The 21,616-nt window shown below is 40.6% G+C and overlaps 1 protein-coding gene across 4 annotated transcripts in view; it reads left to right on the plus strand.

The window, feature by feature from the left end:
* Positions 1-20,025, plus strand: part of LOC111861659 (zinc finger protein 341) — a 33,430-nt gene extending 13,405 nt beyond the window's left edge. The window contains exons 7-13 of one of the 4 annotated variants that reach the window (XR_002842287.2): positions 3,676-3,804; positions 6,244-6,440; positions 9,266-9,527; positions 9,934-10,060; positions 15,033-15,187; positions 15,732-16,413; positions 18,138-20,025. Coding sequence is in view for 2 of the 4 variants with exons in the window: in XM_023846404.2 (XP_023702172.2) it covers positions 3,676-3,804; positions 6,244-6,440; positions 9,266-9,527; positions 9,934-10,060; positions 15,033-15,187; positions 15,732-16,184 (1,323 nt within the window). In the remaining 2 variants the exon portion in view is untranslated. Of the gene's footprint in view, positions 1-3,675; positions 3,805-6,243; positions 6,441-9,265; positions 9,528-9,933; positions 10,061-15,032; positions 15,188-15,731; positions 16,954-18,137 lie in introns of those variants that run through there. The other 3 variants (XR_004512708.1, XM_023846405.2, XM_023846404.2) reach the window with 3 other exon arrangements.
* The last annotated feature ends 1,591 nt before the right edge of the window (positions 20,026-21,616 follow it).

A 21,616-nucleotide genomic window follows, 5' to 3' on the forward strand; every position in this document is an offset into this window, starting at 1 on the left:
TGAATATTGAAAAAACAAAAGTAATGAAAATTTCGAGACAACCAACCCCAGTCACAATAAAGATAGACCAAAAACAAGTGGAGAATGTGAAATGTTTTAAATATTTGGGTAGCTTGTTAACAGATGATGGAAGGTGTACTTGTGTAATTAAATCTAGGATTGCCATGGCAAAAGTTGCATTTAGCAAGAAGAAGAATCTTTTTACTAGCAAATTGGACTTAAATTTGAGAAAGAAACTAGTGAAATGCTACATTTGGAGCATTGCTTTGTATGGGGCTGAAACTTGGACACTTAGGGCAGTAGATCAGAAAGACCTGGAAAGCTTCGAAATGTGGTGTTGGAGAAGGATGGAGAAGATCAGTTGGACTGATTATGTGAGAAATGAAGAAGTGTTATTTAGAGTCAGTGAGCAGAGGAATATCCTACACGAAATAAGAAAACGGAAGGCTAATTGGATTGGTCATGTTTTACGCAGAAACTGCCTCCTAAAAGAAGTTACTGAAGGAAAGACAGAGGGGCGGATAGAAGTGATCAGAAGACGAGGAAGAAGATGTAAGAAGATGCTGGATGACCTTGGGGGCAGAAGAGGGTATTCTCATTTGAAGGAGAAAGCTCTAGATCGCATTAAGTGGAGGAACTGTTTTGGAAGAGACTGTGAACCTGTCGTCTAACAGATTACTGATGAATGAATGAATATATGTATATGGTTTTTATTTGGATTCTGTAATAACAGTGAACATTGAAGCCTTGATGCTGATTGTTTGCTCATTCCGTGAGCATATATAGGTTTGCCTTAATGAATTCAAGAAATTACCATGACCCAACAGTGAATAGTTGCATTTAAATTTTAATGTTTGTTTTGAAGGAAGAGTTCATCATAGTCTTAATTATTTCATTTATACAGGGTGTATCAAAACTTAACGGCAAAACTTCAGGATTGGACTCCTCATATAGGGAGAAGAAAAAAAGCGTATGACAACATGGTTCCAGAAATGCACAATTACAGAATTATCCGACCTTTTAGTAATGTTAGTGCAACCCAACACTCCCAACACTGTTGCACTGTTACGCTGAATACATCTGTAACACCAGCTGGAACACTCTGGTCACATATCAGAGGAAATGTTCAAAGTGACCTCCCCCTGCCCAAATACAGGTCTCCGCTCGTTGTCGCATTGAGTGCCGCACACGATAAAAAATGCCTGGTGTAGTGTGTACTGTCTGACAGGCTGCCACAATGCGCGTATGGAGAGTTGGTACATCAGCAACAGCAGTCGAATACACAACAGACTTTGTGTCCCCACAGGTAAAAGTCCAGAGGGTTTAAGTCAGGAGAACGTGGTGGCCAAGCAATCTGCCCACCTCTACTTATACAGTGCCCAGGATAATGTGCATTAAGGTGCCTGCTAGCAGACAGACTGAAATGTGTGGCAGCACCATCACGCATAAAGTACAGCTGTCGACTGGATGCTAGTGGCGTGTCTTTCAAGTAATCAGGCAATGTAGTGCGCAAGAAATCTGTGTAGTTCTGTCCATTAAGCTTGCCCGGAAGAATGTAGGGTCACAACAAACAATCACCAACAGTGCTTGCCCAGATGTTAATGGTGAACCTCTGTTGATGAGACAATTGGATAGTTGCACGGGGATTTGTGTCCGCCCACATGTGCTGATTATGAAAATTTTGGATTCCATCCCTTGTGAATGTTGCCTCACCCGTGCACAACACAACAGCTGTGAAGTTAGGCGTCGCACCGCATTGTTGTAGGAACCACAGGCAGAACGTTACTCTTGCAGGATAATCCACAGGAGACAAGGATTGTACACGCTGTAGATGATATGGATACAGGAGCTGTTCTAATAGCAGTCCCCAGATTGTCATGTGCGAGATATTCTTCTGCAGGCCTAACTGCCTTGTGCTGACTTCAGGACTTTGGTCCACAGCGTTGAGTACAGCTTCCTCATCCTCAGGGGTTGTACTTCTTGGCTGTCCCCCTGTGCCTGGTGGACATGCGAAACTCCCGTGTTTGCATAGGTGGCGATGGATTCCTTCAAATGTCTTTCGGTCTGACAGTCTGCTCATTGGGTAGCATTCCTGATACAAGCAGCCCGCTTCCAAAACATTACCATCCGCCAAACCATACATGTAATGCATGCTCATGAGTTCTTCTTTGTGTGCATTACGTATTACTTCACAGCAGACTGCAAACAACAATTAATAATCACAGATAACAGACGCCATACACAGCTTTTGGATACGGCTACAGCTACTTAACTGGAGACGACAGGATATCGTCTGCGCGTCCAAGAGGTATTCAGGCCCACATCAAATTGATTTGCAACATGTTTACTTGTGTAACAATTGTAACCGGTGTCTTGCATTTTTATTCTGGTAAACAGGACGTGTCGGCGTGCACTCCATAAATTAGACGCTTGGATAACTTTGTAATTGTGCATTTCTGGACCCACGTTGTCATACACGTTTTTTCTTCTCTCTATATGAGGAATGTGTTACTGAAGTTTTGCCATTGAGTTTTGATATATCCTGTAATTCTTCCTGTCTAATTCACCTATTAATTGTATGCTATACGAGGTGTGTTCAAAAAATGACGGGAATTTCCGTATTTTGGAAAAAATATTTATTCATTCGTCTACATTAATGTTGTCGCCTTCAAAATAGTCCCCATTCGATATTATGCACTTACGCCAGCGCTTCTTCCAATCATCGAAACACTTCTCAAACTCGATTTTTGGGATAGCCTTTAGCTCTTTCAGCGATGCGCTTTTAATGTCATCTATGCTTGTAAAACGACGGCCCTTTAAGGTTCTCTTTATTTTTGGAAATAGGAAAAAGTCACACGGAGCCATGTCTGGCGAATATGGAGGCTGGGGCATCGTTACAGTATTGTTTTTGGCCAAGAATTCACGAACAAGCAACGAAGTGTGNTTGTTTTACTCATAACAGACTCACCATAGGCCTTTGTTAACATTTCACACACTTTGTAACACTTTATTTCATTTTTTACGCAAAATTTGATACAAATTCTTTGATCCATTTCTTTTAACAAACGAAAATCGCCAAGCTCATAAAAACACGTCTAACCTTAGCGGCTGCCACAGACAAAGTAAGCAATGAATACAGCTGAAAATTTTATTGTACTTCAGGGGCATGTATACCAACATAATAAAAAAAAAATTTTGACAATTGGACTCTCCAAACCCGCGAAATTTTAAAATTCCCGTTATTTCCTGAACACACTTCGTATAATTTCAAATCATTCTTCAATTGGTTTTTGTTTTTCATTGCATTTGTATATGCACTTTACTAAGAATTTAGTATTTGTTCAGAAGTTCAATAAATTTTCCATTCTGTGTAAACTAAAATTTCATCATTGTGACACCAAAAATTTACCTCTGAATCTAGTCATTGGCAATTCCTTGCATCATGTTCCTTGGAGGTACTATACACTTTTGGGTGTTACAGAAAAGGGAGTTGAGGTGATAAATATCTCTTTTCAGGAGAAGAAATAACTTCAGAAGTTTATGCAGTAGTGTGCTTAACTCAGAATTTCGGTATGTTGCTGAATAGAAAGTGTTATTCTTTAGTTACATAACTCAGTTTTAGTGTGATGCTTTTAATAAGGAGAATCTAACAGCTCACTGAATTATCTTGTATAGGACTCTGATCATAGTAACTTGGAAGTTGAGCTAATGGTGGACCGAGCTTATGTTTGCCAATACTGTTCCACAAGATTTGAGTCCTACTTTGAACTCAAGACCCACATGAAGCAGCATTCACATCAAAAGGTAGGAATGACTACTGATGTGTAGTTTTATAAACAGTTACATTTATCTGAGTTTAAATATACGAGGGTCATACTGAAAGTCATGAGCAACAATTTTTTGTAAAGTAACATGCTTTATTATTGACAAACCAAATACACCACCTCAGTCTACAGACATTTCTGTATTTTTCCACGTAATCGCCACTTCTTTGTACATATCTCTCCCAGCATTCTGGGAATTTGAAAATTCCGTTCCAGCCATCTGAAGACACTGACGCACTGCTTTCTGAATTGCCTCCCTTGTCTCAAAACGACCACGCAGCTGATCCTTCACAAATCCAAAAAGATGGTAGTAGGAGGGTGCCAGATCAGGGTTATAGGAGGGGTGTGGAAGAACTTCCCACACCATCTTTGCAGTTGCTTCCAATTTGAGGCGAGCAGCGTGGGGGCGAGTGTTGTCATGCAGGAGGATGATGTTTCATCCTGGACGTTTATCGCGCAATGCACGACGGAGCTTGTGCAGCGTCTGGACATAACAAGCAGCATTGATGGTTTTCCCAGGTTCCAGGAATTTGGCCAGAATAAACCCCTCTACATCCCAGAAGACTGTTCCCATCACCTTTGCAGCTGATGGCACTGTCTTTGCCTTCTTTTTTTGATGGAGAATGCAAATGGTGCAATTCCATACTCTGCCGTTTCTTTTCAGGCTCAAAATGGTGAAACCATCTTTCATAACCTGTCACAATACAGAGCAAAAAGTCATCGCCTTCGTGTCGATATCTCTGCAGCAGTTCTGAGGTGATGGCTTTTCTCTGACCTTTGTGGTCTTCGGTCAATAACTGTGGAACCCAACAAGCACAAACTTTCCTATAGCCCAAGCTTTCAATCATCTGTACTGCACTGTGCCCTATTCCAAGTTTTTGGGCTATTGTGTCCACAGTCACACGCCTGTGATCTTGAATGATCTCATCCACTCTTTCCTTGTCGTGTTCAGTTGAGTTTGTTCGAGGACGACCGCTCCGAGGCTCATCTTCAGTGCTGGTGTTCCCATCTTTAAAATGTTTCACCCATCTTTGAATACTGCTCGCACCCATGCACACACTTCCATAAGCCCGCTGAAGTCTCTGGTGAATTTCTGCAGCAGAGATTTCCTCTTTCACAAGAAATTCGATGAGACCACGCTGGCGAAACAGCATATCGTTGTCGGCCATTTTGTTAGGAGTGATACTGGTCATGTGATGCAAGCTATTGACATCACAAGACACTCAAGGTTAATACAACAGCTGGTTCCACCTACCACCATACTCTCATCTGCTGTTCCCAGGTTGCATGCAAAAAAAGTTGCCCATGACTTTCGGTACGACCTACGTAGTTTGCATTATTGTCTGCCATACTGTTACTTTCTTTGGGATAATGCCTGAAAATGTGTACATTTTTACATCTGGTGACAGTCTCTGGTTCCATCAATCATCAAACCTTCAATGATTTTTGCCATATGGATAATTTTCCTCATACAAATGCCATATTTTCCCAAATATGAAACATTCCTCCTCCTAAAATAATGAGAGCAAAGCAATCTCCTCCCCCTTCCAACTTTTAGTACTGAGGCAGATTTCTCATATCACTCGTTATTTCAGTATATCAGTAGTTCAGATAGTTCAGCTGTCAGCATCATCCGACACTATGGATATCACCTCTTACTATCAAACATTCTACTTCTTGACACGAGATAATTTTATATCTGTGCATTGCTACATAACCTCTGAAGTTGTTGCGTTATCATTAAGTAAACTATGACTTAACAGATTGTGTTCCCAAATTCTGGGCCATTTAACGGTTATTACCCTTTCCTATCCTCTGCCTAAAGCACAATAGGCCACTGTATGTTGTGGTGCAAGGGCTGAGAAGGCCCACCCCTTATACATTCATTCATTCATTCATTCATTCATTCTTCCTCACATTCAAGCACAATAGGCCACTGTAGGTCGCGGTGCAAGGGCTGAGAAGGCCCACCCCTTATACATTCATTCATTCATTGATTCATCCATCCATCCATCCATCCTCTGCCTAAAGCACAATAGGCCACTGTAGGTCATGGTGCAAGGGCTGAGAAGGCCCACCTCTTATACATTCATTCATCCTCTGCCTAAAGGCTTCCGATGTTTTAATTTTCCTGTACAGGTCCAACATCAGAAGAGTTCCACCACCAGCTTTGTGAATTTACCACCTCATTATGATTGTATCCTTGTTATAGCTTTGCTCTTTACATTCTCATGATGTCTTCTGTAATAGTCTGCATATATGAACAACAGATAGCAGGAGTTTATATTTTCCCATTCACAGTTGTAGCTGTTGTGAGAGAGGTAAGAAGGCAGAAAATGGTTAATACTAAACTGAAGTTATACTGTCATTTCTGTCTAATATTTAAGAGGTGTTTGTTGTTTAATATATATTCTTGCAGGTCTACAAATGTATCCAGAAAAACTGCCACCAGACATTTTCTGACCTGGACACATTTGTAAGTCACACACGATTCCACTCAAGTGAGGTATTGTATCGGTGTCATGTGTGCAGCAAGCAGTTCCACACATTGGCAGACCTGGGCATCCATCACTATAGCCACAACACCAAGACTGCGCCTCCCAAAATAGGCAGTAGGTACGTAAAGCACTTACAGACCTTATATTGAGAAAACATTTTGATTCCTATTCATTTGTCTGGAAATAGGTTCATTAACCTTACCTGTTAAATCAGTAATAGGCTTCTTTTACCATAAGGCTTTTATTGATATTGTTCTCCATCCTTACTTCAGTATACACCATTCATTTTGATCTTCCTGCTGTTGGAATGTACAGTGTGTGCCAAAATATGCAGTACTGAAACTCGCACATCTTGAACGCACATGTGCATTTGTTGACGTGGCATAGCTCCAGCCGCACATGTTCCCAGAAGTGAAAAGGAAGTTGTGTAGTTGTTGGAAATGGGTCTGTCTCCTTGCTTGAGTATACACCATTCATTTTGATCTTCCTGCTGTTGGAATGGACAGTATGCGCCAAAATATGCAGTACTGAAACTCGCACATCTTGAACGCACATGTGCACTTGTCGACATGGCATAGCTCCAGCCGCACGTGTTCCCAGAAGTGAAAAGAAAGTTGTATTGTGTAGTTGTTGGAAATGGGTCTATCGACAGAGGAAAAAGTATTCATAGTTGAGTATTATTTCCGCTCATGTGGAAGGGGTCATGAAAGGGGGCCAAATTTGAAAAAGGTGACAGAACAATTCCAAGAGAGATTTAATAAGACGGCACCAAGTAACACAGTTATGCTGTCTATTGTTACGAAATTTCGCCATTCTGGTAGTGTACTGTGTCAACGGAAAGGGAAGTCTGGTTGACCAGTAACGGTTCCAACAAAAGACAATCACACACATGTTCTTCAGCAGGTGCTGCATTCGCCCCAACAAAGTCTATGATGAATGGCCTTGAAACTGAATGTCAGCGATACGACCGTTCGCCGATTGTTTAAGAACATAGGTGGATTTCCGTACCGTATACAGGTTGGACAATGCTTGACAGGGTCAGATATGTGAGCCAGGATGGTATATTGTGGAACATTTTTGGCCATGGTGTACGAGGATCCAGATTTCTTGAATGTGTGGTTCTCCGATGAAAGTCACATTCACTTGGATGGCTACATCAGTTGCCAGACAACTTGCTTCCTTGGTTTGAGTGGCCAGATGTTATCATCCAGAAACCGCTACATAGTACACGTGTGACGATATGGTGTGCCATCTCAGCACACGGTATATTAGGCCCCTGTTTCATTGATGAGGAAGGCAGTGCTCTTACTGTCACCCAAGGACACTACAGGTTAATGGTGATTGGACCATTTCTTCAGGATTTGAGAAGGTTCTGTCTTGCAAGGGACCTTCACATGAATAGACAGTGGTATCAACAGGACAGGGCGACCAGCCATACCGCTCGAGAATCTCAAGCCATGCTGCAGAAAATCTTTCAAGGACGAATCATTTCACATGGTACGGACTTCCCATACCTGTCCCATTCCTCTGATCTTACACCACCTGATGCCTACCTGTGGGAAATATTAAAGGAGAGTGTGTTCAACTGTGAAGATCCGCCAAGAACTGTACCCCTGATCTTATACCACCTGATGCCTACTTGTGGGGAATGCTAAAGGAAAGTGTGTTCAACTGTGAAGATCCGCCAAGAACTGTGCCCCTGATCTTACACCGCCTGATGCCTACTTGTGGGGAATGTTAAAGGAGAGTGTGTTCAACTGTGAAGATCCACCAAGAACTGTACCCCTGATCTTACACCACCTGATGCCTACTTGTGGGGAATGTTAAAGGAGAGTGTGTTCAACTGTGAAGATCTGCCAAGAACTGTACCCCCCATCTTACACCACCTGACGCCTACTTGTGGTGAATGCTAAAGGAGAGTGTGTTCAACTGTGAAGATCCCCCAAAAACTGCCCCTGATCTTACACCGCCTGATACCTACTTCTGGGGAATGTTAAAGGAGAGTGTGTTCAACTGTGAAGATCCGCCAAGAACTGTACCCCTGATCTTACACCACCTGATGCCTACTTGTGGGAAATGTTAAAGGAGAGTGTGTTCAACTGTGAAGATCCGCCAAGAACTGTACCCCCGATCTTACACCACGTGATGCCTACTTGTGGGAAATGTTAAAGGAGAGTGTTCAACTGTGAAGATCCACCAACAACTGTACCCCTGATCTTACACCACCTGATGCCTACTTGTGGGGAATGTTAAAGGAGAGTGTGTTCAACTGTGAAGATCTGCCAAGAACTGTACCCCCGATCTTACACCACCTGATGCCTACCTGTGGGGAATGCTGAAGGAGAGTGTGTTCAACTGTGAAGATCCCCCAAGAACTGCCCCTGATCTTACACTGCCTGATGCCTACTTGTGGGGATTGTTAAAGGCGTGTGTGTTCAACTGTGAAGATCTGCCAAGAACTGTGCCTGCATTACACGAACAGATCGTCTCCTTTTGCAGGAGTCTGCAGCAACCTTTGTTCCGGGATATGATTGAAAATCTGCGTGAACAATATGAACCCCATCTACAGTGAGGCAGGGCACACTTCGAAAACTTACCTTATGCATACCATGGTAAATCAACATGCTAATATTGTGTATGTTAGTTTCTTTCAGGAGAAATAAGCTCACAGATGACAACAAGGTAATGAATGCATGAATGTATGAGGGGTAGGCCTTCTCCGCCCTTGCACTGTGACCTACAGTGGTCTGTTGTGCTTACAAGGTAGTATTCGTCTTTTCATTTCAGTACTGTACTCTTGGCACATACTGTATATTAGTTTGGCTGTTTCCTTTACTCTCCAGTAGTAGTAATGTCTGATATATAAAGGTAATGACTAGCACAGTGGGTTTGCAGGTTAATATGTGTTATTAATATCATTACTTCATACTTACTATATTTCAGGTTTTATCGTTGTGTGAAGTGCAAAAGCAAATTCTCATCTCCTGAGTCACTGGACCATCACATGGCAATTAGCACTCACAGTTATCCATGCCCACATTGTGGGAAGGTATTTGCCTGTGAACGCTATCTGCGAAGACATCTTCCTACACATGGGACAGCCCAGTCTTTCACCTGTCAACAGTGTGGCAAGGGCTTCCGCACTGAGCAATATCTAAACACTCACATGCTTACACACAGTACGCACAAACCTCATGTGTGTCAGGTATGAACAAAATGTTATTCACAGTATGAACATGAATTTTGTTTTAGGATAACATAAAAGAAAATGCATGCCAGAAGGTCACTGCTTAGATAGGATTCTGATTTGGGAAATCAAGGTCTTAGACAAAGAACCATATTATGGTTCAGAATTCAATAAAATGTAGATCATCTTAAATCCCAGTACTCTTGTACTTACATGATGCATTATAAAGAATATCAATGCCCATGTGTAGTTATTATCCAAAATTTTTTTGTCTCCGTCCATTCTTGCTAAAAATGTAATACTTTGTAGATCATATGTGTTGTTTTATTCACTGAATACAGTATACTTTGTGTTTTTGTACAGTCATATTAGAAGAAAACTGAAGTGTCAGAGTTTGTATTAGTTTTGGCTTTGACTTTTCCAGCACTGTCCAGCAGCATTCAACCGCAAAGACAAGCTTGTGAGGCATCTGCTGATTCACCAGTCAGTAAAGAAATTCAAGTGCCCATTCCGCTCGTATTTGGGTTGTCCCAAGGAATTCAATAGACAAGGTAAATAATTTTAACAGTTTCATTTGGGGGAGGGACCTCACAACATTGCTGATCCTGGTGAGGCAGTTTAAAATGAAGTACATTTGTCTGTATCATGCGTCCTTGTTTCAAACCCAGTTGATTGTCTCATGTCATTTTCATTACTTTGTTACCATGAAATAATTTACACACTGAATACTCATTAGCAGAGCCCAGCAAACCCAATTATCTACTCAATGTGAAAAGTGAGAAATGAAGGCTGACAAGTTAAAAAAAATGTATGTTTTTAAGAGCTCTATCTTCTCTGTTATAATGTCATGTATTTGAATGAAGAGCAACCAGTGTTTCAGAGGATCATACACCCTTCATCTTCAGGGTTGATGAGTAATATTCTCTTAATCTCCCTTTTTATTTCTCCACAGATTCTAAACAGTACATTATCATCATCATCAATATCAATGTCAACATAAATGTTTGAACATGTCACTTCATTTCTTTTATGTGTTATTTCTTCCAGCATAACTTCAGATGCCCAATGGAGATTGCTGCTGTGTGTGTAGTCTGTTAACTGTTTTGGAATTTCTTGTGTACACATTACAAGGGATATCCGGAAAGCAAAGATACAAAGTCCAGAACAAATGCAAGGGACATTCCCCCCCACCCCACCCCCACCCCCCCAGAAATGTTAGTGCTGCCATGTGAGACAGGAACCATGTGACAGGGCTGAGTGCACCAGCCAGTCGCTGCAACATTGTGCTTGCAGTATGTGTCTAAAATGGTCATGTTGATTCAAAACACAGCCAAATGTGAGGATCGTTTAGTAATTTGATTTCTTCCTGCTAAAGGAGAAACTGCTGCTGAAATTCATCGCCAACTTGTTTATATTTATAGCGAACATATTATGAACAGGCAAAATGTGTCAGAATGGTGTCATGAATTTTAAGCAGGAAGAAGATGTTCATGATGACATAAGGAGTGGTAGGCCATCCATTGTTACTGATGAAAACATTCATGCTGACAGAAGTTTAACCATCATTGAGCTTAATCAACACTGCCCAGAAGTGTCAGAAACTGTTCTCCATATCTAAGAAAGCAGGCAGGAAATTTCTATGATGCTGGAATAAAGAAACTCATTCCCAGGCTCACTAAGTGTATTCTGATCCATGGTAACTGTGTTGAAAAGTAAATAAAGATGTGTTTTAAAATTGCTACAAGTGAATCCCTCTGAAAAATGCTTAACAGATATTTTCTGGACTTTGTATTTTTACTTTCCAGATATCTTTTATAATAGAAGGGGCAGCATTTATATGTCTTGTGTGTTATGTGATGATAAATAGGCTGGTACAGAGCAGGTCTGCTGGTGTGGGTATTATTTTTTATTATTATTATTGGAGGGGGTGGGTTTCCCCATGCACCGCGACCAGTGGTCTATTGTACGTCTCCCTGTGATATTATACCAGTCTCTATACCCTACCGATACTGGTGCATGCCATCAGTCCTGACTCAGCCAGCGAGTTCGGCCTCTGCTGGCTCAGTGGTATCTAGATGCTTCTCCCATCTGCCAGATGCGTTAGAGACTATTGTTGTGTGGGAAACGTCCTTATAATTTGGCTCAGAGACCTCCTTGAGGCATGAGGTTCTTTTATGTGCCGTAAAGCTATGACATGGGACCCACAGCTTAAAGTCCCTCCCGGAGGACTTGTTCCCTCAATTTTTCCGCCCTTAAAAATTCCACGACCTCCGCCAGGTTTGAACCCATGTACCTTGAGTCGAGGTGGGAACGTTACCCCTAGACTACGGAGGCCGCTTTGGTGTGGGTAGGTCTGATTTCTGTTGTGGAGAAATGTCTGGCGAGTAGAATTTTTGTCTGACTGGTGAGCTGAACCAATGTATGTTGACCCCTACTCATTAATCTACTTTGAAGTCACTTGAGAGCTGTAAATTTAGGGGAAGGAAAGGATGCTACAGTTTCATCAGAATGCCAGTGTATAGAGAATAACTTATCTAGATGGGGACATAGGCAGTGATTAATGATGACTACTGTTACACACTTTTACATTTGAGAAGAATTGAGCTGATATTGATAATGGGGTTATCTCTCACTCACTTGCTCATGGAACTGAGACCTTCTTGAGAAGCCACCGATTTTACAGCTGCTCAAGAACTTTCCAGCATTTTATGGAACCCAAAGGTTCATTACCACATTCATAAGAGCCCTGCACTAGTCCCCATCCTAAACCAGATTGATCCAGTCCATACAGTCCCATCCTGTCTCTCTAAAATCCATTTTAATATTGTTCACCCACCCATGTCTTGATCATCGTAGTGGTCTCTTTCCTTCTGGCTTTCCCACCAATATCCTATATGCATTCCTCTGCTCCCCCATTCATGCTATATGCTCTGCCCATCTCATCCTCCCTGACTTGATCATTCTAATTATACTTGGCGAAGAGTACGAGGGGGTACCCAAAAGAAACCGAACTTATTTTTTTTTAACTTATTTATTCAAATTTTAAGCACAAACCTTCAATCCCCTTCAAAGTACTCTCCACTTACACTAATACACTTGTCTAGTCTTTTATTCCATTTTTCAAAACATTGTCTAAATTCATCTTTTGAGATGCTTGACAGCGCCTCCGTCGTTTTTTTCCTTCACCTCAGCAACATCAGCAAAACGCTGAAAAAAAGTTTTGATCATTTTGGGACTCTTCTTTCAAAGCACAGCATGCTTCCACGCGACCTGGTTTTTGTTCAGCAGTCAGCAGTCGTGGCACGAATTTCGCAGCCACCCTTTTCATTTCCAAATCTTCTGTCAAAATTTGCAGAACCGAGCTCCAAGTCACTCCCAACAGCTCCACAATTTCTTCAATGGTCCGTTGTCGATCTTCCTTGATGATTTCATGAATTTTTTCAACATTTTCATGTGTTTGGGCCATTGCAAAAATGACGATCACACAAAACAGTTGTCACTATAAACTCTGCCGAAACTAGTCCTTACCTTCTGAAGCAACGGTAGTCGGCTTATCGACTCAGGAATGTTAGCTCTATGCGCTCATAGCAGCAAAACGCGGTACTACAAAAGCTCTGCCCACAAAAAATTAGTTCGGTTTCTTTTGGGTACCCCATCGTACACTTATGAAGCTCCGTGTTGTACAGTTTTCTGAAACCTGCTGTCACGTCATCTCTCTTCAATCCAAATATTCTTGTCAGCACCTTGATCTCAAACACCCTCAGTCTCTGTTCCTCCCTAAATGTCAGAGACCAAGTTTCACACCCATATGGAGCCACAGGCAACATTATAGTTTTGTATATTCTAATTTTTATGTTTTTAGAAAGCACACGAGAAGTCAGAAGGTTCTGGACTGAATGGTAGCAAGCATTACCTGAATGCAGTCTCCCTTTAATTTCCTCCTGAATCAGTTTTTGATTTGTTATATTTGTTTCCAAATATCTGAACTGTGCCACATTTTCAAAGAATCTGTTACTTCACTTTATGTCATGATTTTGTCCTGCAATCTTCTAATGAGACAGCAACATATACTTAGTTTTCTCTGTGTTTACTTCTAGACCACCTCCTTACTAGCGTCAGTTAAAGCTTCTGTGTTTTTCTTTATGGTATCCATATTATCATTATTAAAGCTTCTGTATTTTTCTTTATGGTATCTATATTATCACCCAGCTCATTCACATCAGCATAGACCAGCAGCTGATGAGTCCCATTTAATTTTAGTCCCACCAGGTTTTCCTGGACCTTCCTAATGACATGTTCTAAAGCAGAGTTGGAAAACAGTGACAATAAAGCATCTTCTTGGTTTAGACCATTCTGGATAAAAATTATCAGATTAATATTTGCCTATACAGACTTTACTGTATATTTCATTTAAACACATTTTACTCGATGGCATTGTCAAACAATTAATAATTACTGATAAACAGAGTGCTAAAAATCAGTCAGATTTTGAGTATAATTCATGATTTTCCAAATACAGAGGGGTCAAAGAAAATGTGCTCACTCTTTGATAGTCAATATCTTTGGAACAAAATGACATGTAGTTACAATTTTTGCGCGGAGAGAGAGAGAGAGAGTCATTGCATGTGTTCGAAGTGACCACCATCAGCGGCTAAACAGTGTCAATGCTGCTGAACTGCTGAGCTAACTACGGCTGTCAGTGTGTCCAGTGTAATGGCTGCACATGACGCTTCGATGGTTTCTCGTAGCGCGTTCAGTGTAGCTGACTTTTGTCGATAAACTTCATCCTTCAAGGTTCCCCGTAGGTAGAAGTCGAGAGGTGTTAGGTCTGGAGACCGTGGTGGGTACTCAATAGCACCTCTTCGACCTATCCATCATCCAGGTAGAGTGTCATCCAAGTACACCCTCACATCTTGATGGTAGTGAGGTGGAGCACCATCTTGTTGTAGGTAAAATCTCTCATCTCCAAACAGCTCTCGAATGACAAGGAAAATCGATGTTTGAAGCATATCGAGATACACTTGACCTGTTACGATACCTTCAAAGAAGAAAGGACCAATAAAACCGCGCGATGACAGGCTACTATCCGTGGTCACCCATATCTTTGCTTATGCATATCATGAACAGTACCAAGGGCTTCAAATTTATCCTGAATATGGGCAGTTATTCGATCTGTTGGTGGCTGAGTTCGAAACTCATTCTGCTGTTTTCGTACTTCCAGTACCACTTCAATACAGCCTTGCATTGCTCAAAGAACAACCTTTCAGCCATTGTTGCTGCTGCTGTCTGCTCACAGAGCGCACGTGGCACGACACTCGTGACTCATGTGACCTTCACCATCTGTTGAGAAAACATTACACTACACTACCGCGAAAGAATTGTAACTACATGTCATTTTGTTCCAAAGATATTGACTATCAAAGAGTGAGTACATTTTTTTGGACCCTCCTGTATATATCTGGTATGTTGGTGGTAGAGTCACACTTCATGAACTGTTAATGAAGATAATGACTGTGATTGCAGATAAACTAAAGCTCCACATCCTGACACATAGTTCAGTGCGTCCATCCTTACAGTGCAAGATATGCAATAAGACATTCCAACGTCAGACACAGCTACGCCAACATGACAGAACACATCATCAAGTATCTCCTCACACATGTGAAAACTGTGGCATGGTATGTATCACATTTTGTAGTATGCAGTCTGCATTTGCATTCTTTGTGGCCAAATGCATTTCGGTAAAAGTCTGGTATTGTAATTATTTGTATCTCTTCACAGATTTTGAATTCAAAATTAACTGCTGATTTGTTTTATTTTATTTATTTTATTTTTTATTCTTTGATTTTTATTCACTTTTGGTTGTTAAGATTTTATAGTGTTAAATATTAGGATTATTGGTGAATAATGAATTGGGGAGGGTGTGAAACAAAGAATAATGAATGGGAGAGGATGTGAAATGAAGCAGTCATGGCCTGATTTTAATATTCCGTCATTTGCCAGGTATGAATTATTGAAATTTTTTTAATGTCAACTGAGATATGCTAGGCATTTATGAATGATAATCTGGAATGGATGTGGAAGGAAGTAGTTGTGGCCTGTTTTAAGGAACTAACCAACTGTTTATGTGGCAGGACTGAAAATCCTACATTTAACTTAGGATAACCAGATTCATTGTTTCATAAGATCCATTAAAGTGAGTGTTTTCTGTATTTTTTGTAGGGCTTTAAGAAGAAGGTGTCACTAGCAGCACATGAATGTAATCATTCACAGGAACAAATGGATGAGGTTGGTGTTACACTGGAAAGTAACCTGAGACGGACTCAAACCCACTCTCAGTTACAGCAAGGAGCAAGGAGAGGTATCCGAAAGGCCAGACTGAGAGGACACATTAAAGAGACCCCACAGACAGAGGAGACCACCAAGACAGGGGACAATGTTCCTACAATTGAGATTATTGTGATGCCAGTTCCGGTCTCGTTAGAGCAGCATGCTGCCAGTGATGGCAGCACTGGTGCTGGTGGCAGTGGGAGTGAGAGGGGTGGTGTGTATCGTGTGGTGTTTCCTGGTGAGTCAAAGTTGCAGACAGTGTTCCATGCACAAGATGGAATAGCCGTGAATCAGTGCAGCCAGCAGCAGGACCAAGAAGTTCCTGTGGCTTCCACTACACTTTGATACAGGTTGTGTTATCAGGAGATCCTCACGGCATCACACCTTAGTGCTGGTTTTACCACCTTAATGTTGTGGTCCTGACACGGTAATTTAGTCTATATTTTGTATGTGTGGCTGCTACAGGCATAAGCTAGAGGTGGCTATATCTTCTACTACATTGTTCCTGCAGTATTACCAACAGGATAGAGGTGTGCGATATCCACCTTAATTTTGGCAGTGGTACCAGTATGAGGTGGGTATTTTTAAATGAGTTTTAAAGGGTTCTCATATGTGTGTTATTACGCTTAGTATCACTGGGTTATCGGACTTTCTTCATTGTATGGTTTTCTGAACAGAACTCAGCATTCTGGAAACTGGATCTATTTCCATCATCAAGTGAAATGGTGAGGAGGCACCTGCTCAGTTGTGTCAGATAGATGGATTTGTGTATCCTATCTTGTGTCAGTGCTGGTGTCTGGACATAGGGTCTAGCTTTGTCAGTTGGTCCCAACTGAGCAGGTTTCACCGGAAGACAGATAGAATCCAGTCTCCAAGACAGTGTGTTTTGAATAGAAACAGGATGACGGTAATGTCTAGAAACACAATGATTGTATTAATATGCCATTGTCACAAACTTCTAGATTATAATCAGATAGAGAGACCTAAGCTCAATTACAGGACAACTAAATCTGTACGAAGGCCCAGGTTGAGGTTTTGTTAACACTGTGGACCGGCAATTTAAATCTTTAAATCACCCTGGGGACCGGCATTTTTTTACCTACTACCGTAACTTGTGCACTGTTCACTTTAAAAATTAATATAAAATCTGCTAATTAATTTTATGAACTAAAAATTTTTGAGAACACTTACCAATGCTCCTAGAAGTGCTTGAGGGTGTTATATTTCTCAAAACATTCCCCTTTGTGAAGTGGCATTACACAAAACTTGCAAATGTAGACAATCTTACTCCTTTTCTTGTGAACTGCACAAACACAGAATTGCCTAGAAGGATGCTTCCCCTTGAAATGTTCACTCTTCACAATTTTCGCGAGGGTATGTTTCTGCATGTCACCCGAGAGTCACCCAGGGCGGTCAAAATGAGGCCTGCGTGGGGTGGGAGTAGACGGGCCCAGTCGCTCTAAGACTGTGTCTGCTTCTGTTCACCCTAATTGTTCCAGAAACATGTACTTTTCTCGAAAGTAGGTGTTCTGCAGTTGACACACTGTTATAATAATTGTCTTGATAGACATAGTAATTTTGATCAAGATAGGGTTCCAAAATGGAAAGAATAGTTTCTTGTAATTTCTTTCCTTCACCAGAATAAATTTCTACATTTCCAGTATAGCCTGAAGTGCTTTCAGTAACTACACGAACAAGTAGGCCATACTTTGTAAGTTTCCCAGGGTTTTTTTTCACATATGAAGCCTTCCCCTCCAAGGAATCACAGATTCATGCAAAGACAGTTGTTGGTTTGGCGTATAAACTCTCTGAAATTTCTGAATGAAAAAGGTCAATAAGGGCTGAATTTTGAAAAGCCTGCTTGTTGATTGTGGTTGCAGTTCATTATCATTGAAATGCAAACACCACCAAAATCTCCAAAAAACAGTTCCACTACTTCAGACACTTGCGTTGGGTCCGATGGAAATTGTTTCACCTCCGGATTTCCAGTAAACTGTCCCAAAGTAGGCGTTTTGTCTACTTTTCCCCATGTGGCTGTCCCCCCACTGTCACTACCCACTACTTTCACTTGTATTGTCTGTGGCCACAATACTTTCTTGTTCACTGCCAATATCTGAGTCACTCACTACTTTCACCAGGCACATCAGATAGCTCATCAGAGAACAAATCAGATATATCTTGTTCTCCGAGAAATTGCTTGGGTTTCAACCGCTTTCGTCCTTGATCCATATTGCACTATTCACTGACAGCTTGCTACGTACAGCTTGAAGAAATAAAGGCATTTATTTTCCTTTGCAGGGGCATACAGTTACAGCGAGGTCACATAACTGATTAGTCAGCAAACATTCCAGAGGCTTTTCACGCAGCTGCAGGCAGCTACTTCCAAGCTGAGTGGCGTAAGAGCAATGTATAGTGTGTTGCAATTTATCGTGTTCTAAAAACATATTAATACGCGACCGGTCCACCACGTTTAAAAGCGAAAAACATATTAATGCGTGCGCGGTTCACAAAGTATTAAGAGGATGTTCATTTTGATTAGACATCATTTCACCACATAGGAGAAATTATTTCAATGTTGCAAAATGGTGTGTTCTTCTCATGATAGTAAATTGTGGACAGTCCAGAAACCTAATAGTACTAGATATTTGTAGCTTCCACCACATACAGGCAGGATTAACAGTATTCATTTTGCATATAATTTCCCAGAAAGACATGGCACTAGGGCTTCCGTGGTTTGATGCTCCATTTCAAAGTGACGTGTGAGGGTTGATCAGTAAATTCTCAGGTTGGTTTCACTGTACATTAATAACACTTATTGTAAGGGCAGCAGACATCAGATATTGTTGATGAAGGAATTCAACTACTTCAGGTAGAAGCTGCTGTTTCATATGGGTTGTGATTAAAATACATGTTTGTAGCGGTTATCTAAGCATGACATGGCCAACAGTGAATAGCATCTACATCAAGTTCTGGGTGAAGCTTGGAAAGAAGACACTAGAAACATGTGAAATACTAAAACGTAAAAGTTGGGAAGTACTTCACAAGTACGCCAGAACATTCAAGTGGTTTGTTCATTTTAAAGAATGCAGAATTTTTGTTGGAGATATATGCTCTCAGTGTCAATCTTCATTTACCGAGAAAACAATGTTTCTCTTTGTGACAGACTTTACATATTGTGAGAGCCAGTCAGTATGTTTTATTTGGATGTTTTGAAATACCAAAGAGGCGTGATTCAACAGAAGGAGCATGGTACATCTCAGCAATGCATCAGCTTACTTCGCTGACACCATAAAGGACTTTTTGACAAAGCACACAATTCAGCTGGTTTTGCACCCACTATATTTACCAGATTTAGCACATGGTGACTTTTTTGTTACAGGATTGATGATAACTATCTGAAAGAAAAGATATTTCAGAAAATTCCAGGAATCATCCAAAATGTGCCATAGGAATTGAATAACTTCCACGAATCTCAGAATTTTATGATGCATCCTTGTATGTTGCTGTGGTGTATGATAATTTCCGTTTCTTTGCATGAAATACTGATAGAGAAGTGTTTGTTTACTGCTCAGTCAGCCAGCATATATATGTTGGCAGTACTGGTTTTTTGGGATGACTGATTCGTGTAGGGCTTGCATATGTACCTTACAGGAGAACCTCATTAATCGACTTTCAGATAATCTGTAGCACACTGTGGATTCACAACATACAGATAGCCGAGTCTGAAGGTTTGTGACTATGGTGTTGAGCTCACACTATATTGATATTGTGCATCATCTCATTTTGATTTAAGAAACATTTCAGAGACTCCATCGTGATGGAAACAAACCTAGTTTCTGAAGTGCTGTGTTTCTATAGCCAGTACAAGATAAATTATGGCCAGTATGTCACTTTAATACTGCACCATTGTCTCATATGCTTGGATTTGGAGATAGAGATTAGTCCCATTTGAGTTAGATTTCATACTTTCATCTTAATACAGATAGAGAACCAGTATATAAAACATGAAGATATATGGTGTTCAATATATGTGCCAGTTTTATAATGACAGGAGCTATGGTTTATGTGGTATGGGCACAGAGTTAGTTTACTTTTCAAGCCATATCAAGATGGAATTTTTTAGGCTGTGCCATAGCTCAAGCGGTTAGTCGCTGGCTTCCCACTGTGGTGACCTGGGTTCGATCCTGGGTTTTGGTCAAGTGGGATTTGTGGTGGACAAAGTGGCACTGGGGCAGGTTTTCTCCAAGTACTTTGGTTTCCCCTGCCAATCTTCATTGGGCCAATTGCTCCACAATCACCCTCACCTATCATCTGGGGCTGGTACAATAGGCCAGAAGTGGCCATAGTACAAGGGACTTAGTCCCACCCGACTAGCAATAAAAAAAATGGAATTTTACAACATTTCAAGAACTGTCACTGCCCAACATCAGTGTTTGGTGAGTGGTGCCACTCCAGTAAGTACAGTATTTCTTCGAGTTACGTAAACATGATCACAATTCCTATTGTATATTTTTGGAATAATATATTTATACAGTAATCATACTAAGTAATTGTGGGTGTTAAACTGTATTGCCTTGAAGACAAACAGTATGCAACATATTTTGTTCTGACAAGTAGCAAGGGTCTCCTGGATGCTCACAGAGATTGCCAGGGTCTCTGTTTCTTCATTATGCCCAAATAGAATCTTGTCCTACTTTGGCCTTACAGATATATATTATATTTAAGCATCCTGTTACATTCCACACTTCTATATGTACATGTATAATATAAACTCCATCGTAAATGCAACACTTTATTGTAGTTCTTGTCCCCCTTTTTTCACACTGCATGTTTTGGCTGCAACCGGCCATCATCAGGCGTATTTCACTTCATGTAGCTGTCACACTGCACTCAATATTAACATTTAAACTCCATATTTCCAATTGTTTATTGCGCTATCATCAATTGGCACCCAATATTCTAGAACTCCCCTTGTCGGTTTTGTCAGTTATGTTTAAAATCTTTATTAATATTAACTCAACGATTGGTTTAAATTTTTTTTTAAATTCTCAATTTAGCTTTAATATTTAAAATTTAAATTTAAAATCGAAATAAAAAATCATAGAGATACCTGCTCTATGCTTATATATGCTGCAGCAGCTACCTCTTGCTTTGAGCACAACTCACGTGTTATTTTGTGCAGGTTCCCTGTGTGCATGCCACTGCTTTTCTTCAATACGTTTGGAAACGTATTGAAGAAAAGCAGCGACACGCGCACAGACTGAAAGCTGAAGCAAGAGGTAGCCGCTGCAGCACATATAAGCATAGAGCAAGTATCTCTGTGATTTTTTATTTTTGATTTTAAATTTAAATTTTAAATATTAAAGCTAAATTGAAAATAAAAAAAATTTAAACCAATCGATGAGTCAATATTAATAAAGATTTTAAACATAATTGACGAAACCGACAAGGGGAGTTCTGGAATATCGGGTGCCGATTGACGACAGAGCAATGAACAATTGGAAATCTGGAGTTTAAATGTTAGTATTGAGTGCAGTGTGACAGCTACGTGAAGTGAAATACCCCTGATGATGGCCGGTTGCGGCCAAAACATGTAGTGTGAAAAAAGGGGGACAAGAACTACAATAAAGTGTTGCATTTACGACGGAGTTTATATTATACATATAGAAATTACAGATATATATTTAATTAAATGAAATAGGTCATGTGGTTTGTGGGTTTCTTTGCTTTCTGATTAATGATGTTTTCCTATACTTGGTAAATAGCTAAAATAAGAA

Source organism: Cryptotermes secundus, unplaced genomic scaffold, assembly GCF_002891405.2.
Source record: "Cryptotermes secundus unplaced genomic scaffold, Csec_1.0 scaffold43, whole genome shotgun sequence".
NCBI lineage: Eukaryota > Metazoa > Arthropoda > Insecta > Blattodea > Kalotermitidae > Cryptotermes > Cryptotermes secundus.